Raw genomic sequence first — 10,724 nt, 5'->3', positions numbered from 1 at the left:
ACTGAGCTAAAGAACCATGATGGATTCAATCAGCATATGTGACTGTGGTTGAGTGTCTGAAAAGTTTCAGCGCTCCGTCCATCATCTCTTTAGTTATTTTTTTGTGTGTTCCATTTTTTTGTATCCAGCTATGGCTCACTCTGACAGGTTTCGTGACGACATTGACCACTTCCTCTCTTATGACTAATGATAACTGCCTTGCGTTTGTATCTCTAACTGTTTCCTCTACAAGAAACACGTCTTTGTATTTGAACAGAATGTTTTTGGAAAAACGCAAAGCTTTTCTTTGGAGTTGGATACTTTGGCTGGGATGTGGTACGTACTCTTACTCTTTTCTGTGAATGAAGTTATCGTGTTGTGAGCTCAGTGTGAGACAAAGAGAACATTGGGAGCACGTTTTTTGTTGTTGTTGTACTCACTTTGAACAGACAACATTAAATAAGGCTCTCAGCTTTCCTGTTGTATCTGCCTTGAGCTGAGCAGGTATGTTCCTTGTTTTTTTTTTCAAGAAGGCAGCGGTCACAATAACTTGGGGAAATTAGAAGAAATATCGTACTCGGGTGCATATTATCAAGAACGGCGTTAAAATTAACGCTGCTTTAGTGGCAGGAAACTGCAGCTAAAGCGGCCATAATGGGCTTGATAATATGCCCTTGAGAATTCCAATAGAAGCCCATGTTCATACCAGAACATGGGCTTCTATGGGAATTCACAAAGGCATATTATCAAGCTCAATATTGCAGCTATAGCTGCAGTTTTCTGACGCTAAAGCGGCGATAATTATAGCGCTGTTTCTTGATAAAATGCCACTCAGTACCTTGTGCAGCAGATGAAAATGTGGTGGCCCAGCCCAGGCTCCTCCAGGCGATGGCAGGCGAAGACGGATCTTCCTGATCCTGTCAGAAACCCCATGACTCTCGTCTTACGTTCATTTGATAATTTGTCTGCACCATCTGCCTTGCACTTAATGTTGTTCTGTAAATTGTACAACTCTTTTAGTGAAAAAAAAATATTACCACTTTTCAGGGATATTAATATCAGAGATGATGCAATAGCCATGCATCATTTCCAATCACTTGCATCTTTAAGTGTTTGTCTGAATAGTGTAAGCTAAATTCAGTATGTTCTTAAGCACAGGAACTCTGACGCCACTGGAATTGCTCATATGTTGAGCGTCCTTGATTGTGCCTCGCCGCTACTTCTTACTGGCCTTGCACATGACATTTTACGACGCTCCGTTTTCGAAATTGTGAGATGTGATGATATTCTTTTTGCCTTATGCACATGACACTTTATGATATTTCCCCAGGCTGGTTGATTTTGGAATGTTCCTCTAGTACTGTGCTTTTGCATTTTTCTGATCTAATTTTATCGATGTATTCATCTTTGCATGTATTTTATTTGGCTTTGGCTTTTATGGCTTATAGCCGAATAAAGTTTTGTTGTTGATTGTACTTGTGCAAAAAGTTTCAGATATTGACAGCCCCATAAAGGTAGCAATCGAAGTTCTTATGCAGCAATATTCATATGTATAGTTCTAACCAACTTTCACATTTATATTTTATAAATGAAAAACTATGCTTATTAATCTTTTTTTCGCAAAATTAGATTTTGCTCTTGATGGGAGAAGGACGTTTTCACTTCAAAATTAATTTAAAAGAAAATTCAACAACTATCCTAATGCTCTTAGTATAAAGATAATGAAGGTAGTTCTGTTTAGTTTCATCTTAAATGTATAATTTTCTTATGTTTTTTCATCATTTTTTTTGCAAACAAAAAATAACACGTCAAATGTAGCATTTGTCTACTTTAATGGGTTTTGTGAATCATCAAAGCTACTCCTAAATATAGTGAATAATTTAGGGCCAAAAGCATGCAAAAACTGTTGTGTTCTAGTATCCCTTGTGTACAAGTGAGTCATTGAGATCTAGAACATTGTGGGTGATGCAGAAAAGGAGCTGTGCCTGCTGGGGTTGAATGCTGTACATTTCTTCCTGATAAAAGCCTTAATGGCAGATTAATAATTGTTTTGTGTCAATTTGCACCACACAAGGTGACGTAGGGTGTGCAGAACCTAGAACGAGGTTTACGAATCCTAGCAAGGTCACCCTGAGTGGCACTGTGTGGCTTAGTAAATCCGGTGCAACACAAGTATCTGCCTTGCGTTACATTGCACGGTGGTGGGGTAACATGGATCGAGTGTGGGTGTTCCCATGCATCCACTAATGCATTCTGGTGCATTCACGGGCAACAACCTTTACAACGCAACCATTACATCGCACTACACTTACAACGCAGGCATTAAATCGCAACATCCTTTACAATGCATGACACTACAACGCAGGTGTTACAACGCATACCATTACAACGGATGACACCACATCGCATGTCACTACAATGCAGGCATTACAACGCATGCCATTACCACACATACCATTGGAGTTAGAATAGTAATTTTTAACCCCTACATTATCCAACGTTTACCCTACTGTTGCACCCCCTGCAGTTAGAATAGTAATTTTTACTCCCATACTATCTAATGCTAACCTTAAATGCAATGTAATGGTATGCATTGTAAAGGTAGTATGCAATGTAATGGAATGCGTTATTAAGGTAGTTTTTTAAAATGTGATGTAGTGTCATGCGATGTAATTGAATGCGTCGTAGTGGATGTTGCAATGTAAAAACTGCGTTGTAAGTGTATACATTGTAAATGTATGCGTTGTAATGTCATACATTCTGCATTCACACCTTTGCCAGCAGTGTTAAACCTGGGACTGCATCAGAATTTTTCTCCTTCCCACCAGAGGTTCAAAGGGGAGAGATATATGTATTTCTCCTTGTTGTTTCTTGAGTGTGCTGCACTTAGAAAGAGAAAATTACCCCTAAGGGCAGTTTTTGTGCAGTAACATAACATAACATGTGTATTTGTAGAGTGCAAGTTCACCCAGAGGTCTCTTGGCGCTGAATAACAGATGTTCATTGTTACCCAACTCAATGGTACTCATTTTATCGACCTCAGATGGATGAAAGGCTGAGTAGACCCGCCGGGAATTGAACCTGTGACCATGAGGTCGAACACAGGCCCCTGCAATGGATGCATTAGTCCATTGAGCCAGCAGAACCGGTGTCCCTTCCTGCATGAAAGCAATCCTGCCTATAATGCAGGCACTCCTATACCATGGCGTATGGGTGTCAACATTTGTGCTAGGCTGCACTGAGTGCGCCAGGACAAGAAGGTATGGTGCATTCCTTCCCTCTCCATTTCACGCAGCGCATGATAAATATAACCCTCAATTTCTACTTGCACTATGTGTGTACCTTTTTAAAAGTGGCTACTAGGCCAACAAATATCATCGTGCAGGCATAATACTTTGAAAAAGTCAATCCCAGAGAGTCGCCTGTTAATGGGCACCAACAGTTTTTTGTGAGCAAAACGACAAGAAGGACTGTTTGAATAGCCATCTCCCCTTTTCACTGTTATCCCATGTTATGCAGACATCAACACCGTTTTGGTGGCAATTTTTGTAATTCATAATGTATGCAACTGGGCAATTTGCACAGCCGCCCCTTGCAGAGTTGCTCACTCTGTGCACCATTCATGCATCCCTGCAAGGAATGTCCACTGCTACTGGGACACAGGGAATGTTCTCCTGTCATCATAACACTGCTGCAGTGGTCTGCTGTGCAAATACCTGCACTAACTGAGTGATCACCTTCTCCTGGCATTCCGTGATTGCAATACTGGATCTTTTGAGAAAGAGAAAGTGGACGCTATTGTATCTGAACCATTCCTGTGATCAAACCGCTTTATCTACAGTCCTTGTGACCCACGACCTCAGGAAGTTTTACTTGCATTATCTGTGTCTGGCAATTGGAATAGAAGTAGAAATAGGACTACATTCATTGAAGTTCAGCAAACACTATGGGAGTACCTCCATTTACTATTATTATAAAAAGAGGACTATTAAGAATGAAACAGCTATGAGTGAATTGTGGAGAAACTAAATGCACATATGTAGAAAACATGGCAGAATATTTAACCTGCTCATCATCAGTCGCAAATTAGACTGATTATTGCAACAACCAAAGTGTACAACTGTGATAATTTTTCTTATTTTATTTCATGAATGCCATCAGGACTCTGGTGTGTAATTTAGGTATTTTAGTTTCTATATTTAAAGGAAAATAGTCTATTATCTTAACTGTTACTTTTTTTAATTGATTTGTAATCTGAAATACTGATTTATTTTACTTATATTTTAGTTGGGGGATGCTAAGTTTGTAGGGGTCTATGGTGAGGAGTTAATTAAGTAACAAATAGTTCACTATTAATTATTACTTGCAAAATAAATATTGAATTGAATTTTAAATATTTACATTGAGGAATGCTTATTTAACAATTTTTCTTTGGGTGCAGGATGCAAGGTATGTGGGGGTCTAATGTGGGAAGTTAATTATATAATAATGAATTGACAATTCCTTATGAATTGTTAATTCATTATTTAATTTATTTAAAATATTTAAGTTATGGAGTCATTGTTTTAGTGACAGTTTTGGTGCAAACTTCTAGGTGTGTAGGGGTACAGGGTGAAAATTAATTAATAATGGGATAACAATGATCTATTAATTGATAATTAATATTTTATCAAATAATGTTTATGTATATTGATTAATTGTTTAAAGTTTTTAAAAAGATACATATATATATTTTAAGTAAACTAATATTTTTATTGATTAAGAGTTTGTTATTTTGTCTACCTTCATGGGGTTACTCCTAAATGTAATGTGTTTGAAGTGAATTATTTTCCCTACTCTTGTTTAGACTGCAGTAGAAATAGAAAAATGAACGTCTTAGTAGTTCAAACTATCCTACTGTTGCACTGTTTGAAGTAGGACTAATAAATATCAAACCGCCGAAATCCAACACTTTCCCCTACTGTTGCACAGACTGGAGAGCAAATAGTAAGTTTTACCCCTTCAGAACCCAGTGCTTTCCCTACTGTTGCACAGACTGGAGTGGGAATAGTAAATGTTACCCCTTGAAGTCCAACACTTTCCCTATTGTTATGTAGACTGCAGTGAAAATAGTACAGTGGAGTCATGTGTATTGGGGTGCCTTAGAAATTACAAAGTTATATTTATAACTTAAATTTAGAATTTACACACTATCTTTAAATTTCTAGGAGTTGTGCACCTTGTATACAGTGTTCTCACCCCACTCCTCATACTACATTAACTATAACTCACACTTTCTAAATTTACTGGTTATACCCTTGCATGTGACATCACTTACACAATTTCAAATCAAAGCTTTCATAACTAAACTTATGACATCTCATTAGAGATCATTTTTCAGAACACAGTGCATGTTAGAGTAGCAAGTTATATTTAATGTAGTATGGCGTACAGTGAAGTCATGTGTATTGGGGTGCCATAGAGTGAAATAGCATAGAGTAGAGTGTTGTAGAGTGGAGTGACATATAGTGGATTACTGTAGAATGGAGTGTTGAAGAGTGGAGTGGGATGTAGCGGAATAGTATAGAGTGGAATACCATATAGAGGAGTGTGTGGCATACCATGGAGTTGCGTACAGTGGAATAGTGTAGATTTGAGTGATGCATAGTATATTTGCATACAGTGTAGTAGGGTATGGATGTACTTTACATTTTGGAGGACTGTAGATTATAGTGTGCAGAGTACCGCAAGTCAGCCACTTACGCTGCATTGAGTTTCTGTATGTGTACAAAGCAAAGCAGGGTGACAAATGGTGGATTTCCGTACTTTGGTAGATGTTCCTTAAGTATTGTTTTGCCCTTGCGACAATATGTTTAATGCAAGGTTAAACAATAAAATGCCAAATTGGTCCCCTATTGATATATTGTGCCATGGTATACCGCTGTAAGTTAGCCGTATACAGTGGTACAGAGCAATCAGAAGCCAGAATATAATTGGCTAAAGTCTGCCTTTACAAATTTTAAAGGATGCCATAATCTTTTTAGTAGACTTTTGGATTGTTGTAACTTATGGTCTTAAATATAAGTAAGTAGCAGGTTTTGTTGTTGTTCCCAACCTATTGACATATTTTTAAGTAGAAATAGGTATGGAAATTTTTTTAGTAATTTTCAAAATATGTATTTAACCATGCAGTATCGCTGTAGTACCTAGCACGTACCATATTTTCTAAATAAAATGTACCTTTTTTGTTATTTTTTAATATAAAGCAGTAATTTTAGGTTTTTCTGCGGTAATGCAAAGACTTTTTTGACATAATAAAATATGTAAAAAAATTAAAGAAACTGCAGTACACTATATTTGTGAAATAGTGTTTATTACAGTGTTTGGTCTATTTTTTTAATGTGTTCTTTATTTAAGGTACTGAGATACTACCTAGGCAGTACCTCAGTACACCATAATATTTTTTTCAAATATATAGAAACTTTGAATTATATTTCCCTACCTATTACCACTTAAATTAAGGAAAAAATGTGAATTCCAATACTTACCTATAGTTATGGCCCTAAGCTAGAATACTGGCAACGTGAACTTAAAACAGCATGGCTGCCTCTAGTTTTGGTGAAGACAGCCATTATCCAATCAGATAATGACTTGTCATTGCTGTGTGCTGTGGTACCACCTCGAAACTGCCTGAAAACTACAGCGTCAACAGAGTTTAAATTTAAATGTTTAAAATGCTTGTCATCTGGAGGAGATATATGGTAAAGAAGTGGAGATGGTGGGGAAACCAGTAATCTCTTGGGAGAAAGTGGGTGAGGATATAAGGGTTGTGTTTGCAATAAGAAACATTAGAAATATTATTGCAAGATTAAGCCTTACTCGAGCTACTGGACCAGATAATATCCAGCAATATTTATAAAAACTCACCCGGATTGGTGGGCGGAGTTATTGTATGGGTTGTTTAATTGAATTTTGGATACAAGGATTATACTTGAAAAGTGGAGAGGGGCAATTATCAGGCCGCTACCGAAAAAGGGAGATATAAATAGCCCCAAAATTTATAGGCTGATAAACTTCCTGGATGTAGCCAAAACATTTTTTGCTAAAATAATACTGGGAATGTTAAAAGATTAGGCAGATCTTAACGCTATAGTACCACCTGAACAGGGGGGCTTTAAGGAATGGCACTAGACAATTGACCACTGTTTCTCGCTCTGGTCTATCGCATGTACGTCTGTGGAGCAGAGGGGGAGCCTATTTTGCTGCTTCATAGACTTCCATGCAGCTTTTGATCTTGTAGATAGAAACTGCATAATGGAGGCATTGGGAAATTTAGATATCTCAAAAGACCTCTTAAGATTGATTATTTGTTACATTGTGAATAATGGGTTAAGACAGGGGTGTGTATTAGCCTCTTTAATTTTCTCTTTATTTATTACCGATCTGTCTGTGACCTTAGCTGCCGCAAATGGATTCAGTCCTAAGATGAATGGTAACAATGTGGCATGCCTCCTGTATTCAGACGATCTTGTGATTTTAGACCAGATAGAAAAAAGGCCTTCAAAGGAAACTAGATACATTTGAGAATTACTGTGGGTGGAAAAAACCCCTGGTAAATATGGATAAAACTAGGATCCTTTGCTTTGGAAATACTAAAAGCAAATGTAATTGGCACCTAGGCTCGGAGAGACAATTGAATTAGTAAATGGATATAAGTATCTTGGAGTCTAGTTTGAGCGGTCATTGAAATGGAAAATTCACCTAGAGGCTTCAAAGACCAGGGCTATTGCCTTTGTGAGTGGACTGGAAAAAACGTAATAAGGCCTTTGGAGAAATGTCAGTGTAGACCAGTCCTAAAAGCCTATGAAGCAATGATCCCCCCGCAACTCCAATACAGAGCTGAGTTGTTATATATTTGTGGTAAAAACAGGTGGGATGCAGAGGAGGGGAAATGCCTGAAGTATATACTGTCACTTCCCAGTTCAGTCATGAGCCAAGCACTAAGACTAGAAACTGGCATGATTTCATGGAATATGTTGGCTGCAAAAGCTCTAATAAGATTCTGGGGAAAATTGAGTGGGGAGAATGGACAGAAAATTTCTCAGTGGTGCAAGAATGAAATTGTGCAAAGTGAATTAAAATGGGCAAGAAAGGTTAGGGCCAACCTGGTTGCGATTTGCACAGATATGAAAGTAATGCTTCTCCCACAGACCTTACAAATAGAAATCTCCAAGAGTAAGCTAGGCCAAGAACTGTCCAACAAAAGTGACTATCAATACCTAAGAGAGAAAAAGTCAGTGCATTTTATGTTAAATGCATGGCGGAATAAAGTGAGTTATGAGGTTGTGGATACCCTACCAAACCAGCTTCTAAGAACTGAAGTGTTGAGAGGAAGACTAGGACTCAAACCTCACAAAGTAAGTAATATGGTAAAAGCAAAAATAATTGGTATAGGGGGAATTGTTCTTGTGGGTTGAATACTAAATGTGATATGTTGCATATTTTGTTGTAGTGCCTAAAAATCAAACAACAGCAGAGACAGTGGTTACGCCCAATATTCCTGAAATATGGAATATTGACTCATGGGCATGCTGCAGAACTTTTAACTGATATGCACTTTCTAGACATAGCATTTGGAAAACTCATGAGGGCAGCCAGTGCAGTGTTTATGGAGAATTAGTGGGAGTATGGATGTATTTTACAGGATTACCTGCAGATTTTATTAGAAAAGATATTTTACATGGGTAATTCTTATGGTTTTATTAGATGAAATGTATCATTATATATGTATTTGCTATCATATTTAAATGATATGTTGTTTAAAGGCCATTGGTCTAAAAAACATATCTTTGATTAAAATAAGAAATAAAAATGCTCATAACTGTAAAAATACTTACCCTTTTAAGTTGCAACCACAAAAGGGGGCATCTACACATCATCATTTTTAATCCTGCAAGTTTAAACAAAATCAGACTGGTTGTTTTTGAGTTACTTTGTATACAAAAGTCTATGTAAAATGCATTAGAGTGCAAGTGTGTTTTGGCCCTCCCCCTTTTTCTTCGCACCCCTTTGACCAAACGCCAACAGAATTCTCAGTCCTCCTCCAATGTAACGGGTGCAATTGTTCTGCAAAGTTTTGCAGAGATTCTTCAAGCAGGCACACAATGAATAAGGGGCAAAAATCTAACTATAAGTGCAGAGTGGCTATATAGTGTAACATAATTTTTACAAATATTTATTTTACAATATATATTATTTTATTAGTATTTAAAATGTATTGTTACATATATATATATATATATATTAACACACCCATATATATTCATATTAATAAGTTTAAAATATTACAATTATATTATAAAATAAATATTTTTATTAAATATATAGGTTTTTAATTGTCAAGATTAAACTCTAATATTTGTAAGAGACTCAAATGAAAGTAATGATCGAACTAAATATTTTTAATGTTTAGTTCCATTTACATTGCACTGACAAAAACAACTTTACATTTTGTTTAAAAACCCAGAATTAGACAGTCCTATACTATATCTACATCTATATATGCGACCAGGTCTACCTGAACCCATAATTCCACTTGCAGACCATGAGGGCTCGAAGCAAAGCGTAAGCAACTCAAAATGTGAACTTACTGAGAACCCCAAGCAACAGATGGCAGTTACAACTCTTCAACAGACAGGTTTTGATTTCACTAGTACACCCTCGGTCTTGGAACTACAAAACCTGGTTAAATATAACTCAGAGCATAGTCATTCGCAACCACCTCAGAACTCCCCTACTAATACTTTTACCCAGGAACTAGACCGGCTCCATTGCATTAACACTAAACTGGAGTTCCCAAGCAAAATAATGTGCACTGTTCAAGTTCATTCAACACTGCAGAGCAAGACCGTAAAACATGCCCTAGGTGACACTGGAACATTAGAAATAATCTAAAGCTTCTTAAAGCCTTAATTGTGGGCGTTTTAAAAGGTGGACGGGGCTGCGTTGGCCAACGGTCGTTCGCGGCACCAGGGAGGGAGTGCTCGTTGGCAACGGGAGCACGGAACAGGTTAAATAAGTCAGGGGCACCTAGCTTTGCTTCTCTAATGAGCAAACATGAGTTATATCCATTGGCTAAGAACACCCAATCAGATAGAACCCCCGCTAATAATCAAAAGTCCCAATCTACCGTAAAACATTATTTAATCACATCAGAGTGGGTTGCTCATGATCAAACCCAAGGGACATAATTACTTCACTTAGTCAAGTCAAGTACAGCTTTATTTGATTGCTATTTCATATAATCATAAAAACACAAATTAAAAACATGTATATAGTTAAAAAAAAGAAAAGCTTTATACATATACATTACTGGTTAAAATGATTATACATTAAGGCCAAAATCACTTAAAAACAACATAAACTATCAAAAAGAAATAGTATTAGGAATCTGGAGTCATAAAAATACTTAAATTCATCAAAGCAGCATCAATCCCATTTTGCTACCATATGACCTTTAGACATGAGTTCCCATCCTTTTCCTGTGGTTAACAACGTGCTCTAAAAACATTGCTATCTTCCAAATGATATGTGCATTATCTAGGAATTGCAAAGCAATGAAAGCTGGCCTGCATTGTCTAATCCTAAAACATTTTAGAATAGGAACAATCTACACCTTTCTCAGTTCACTGTAGAATTTGCAAAACAGTTAGTGGATTGCTCTGACAAATTATCACATGAACAGAGTTGCAATTGTCGGGTCCAGT

The 10,724-nt window shown here is 37.0% G+C and overlaps 1 protein-coding gene across 1 annotated transcript in view; it reads left to right on the top strand.

Moving 5' to 3' along the window:
* Positions 1–231: 231 nt before the first annotated feature.
* LOC147659338 (SLAM family member 9-like) overlaps positions 232–10,724 on the top strand; it is a gene marked incomplete at its 3' end in the record, with an annotated part of 359,657 nt that continues 349,164 nt past the window's right edge. The window contains exon 1 of the mRNA XM_086951833.1: positions 232–315. Within this exon, the coding sequence (XP_086807959.1) occupies positions 258–315 (58 nt within the window). The remainder of the gene's footprint in view (positions 316–10,724) is intronic.

This window comes from Lissotriton vulgaris, unplaced genomic scaffold (genome assembly GCF_964263255.1).
Source record: "Lissotriton vulgaris unplaced genomic scaffold, aLisVul1.2 SCAFFOLD_1237, whole genome shotgun sequence".
In the NCBI taxonomy this organism is placed as follows: Eukaryota; Metazoa; Chordata; class Amphibia; order Caudata; family Salamandridae; genus Lissotriton; species Lissotriton vulgaris.
This window is presented reverse-complemented; position numbering and strand designations above follow the sequence as displayed.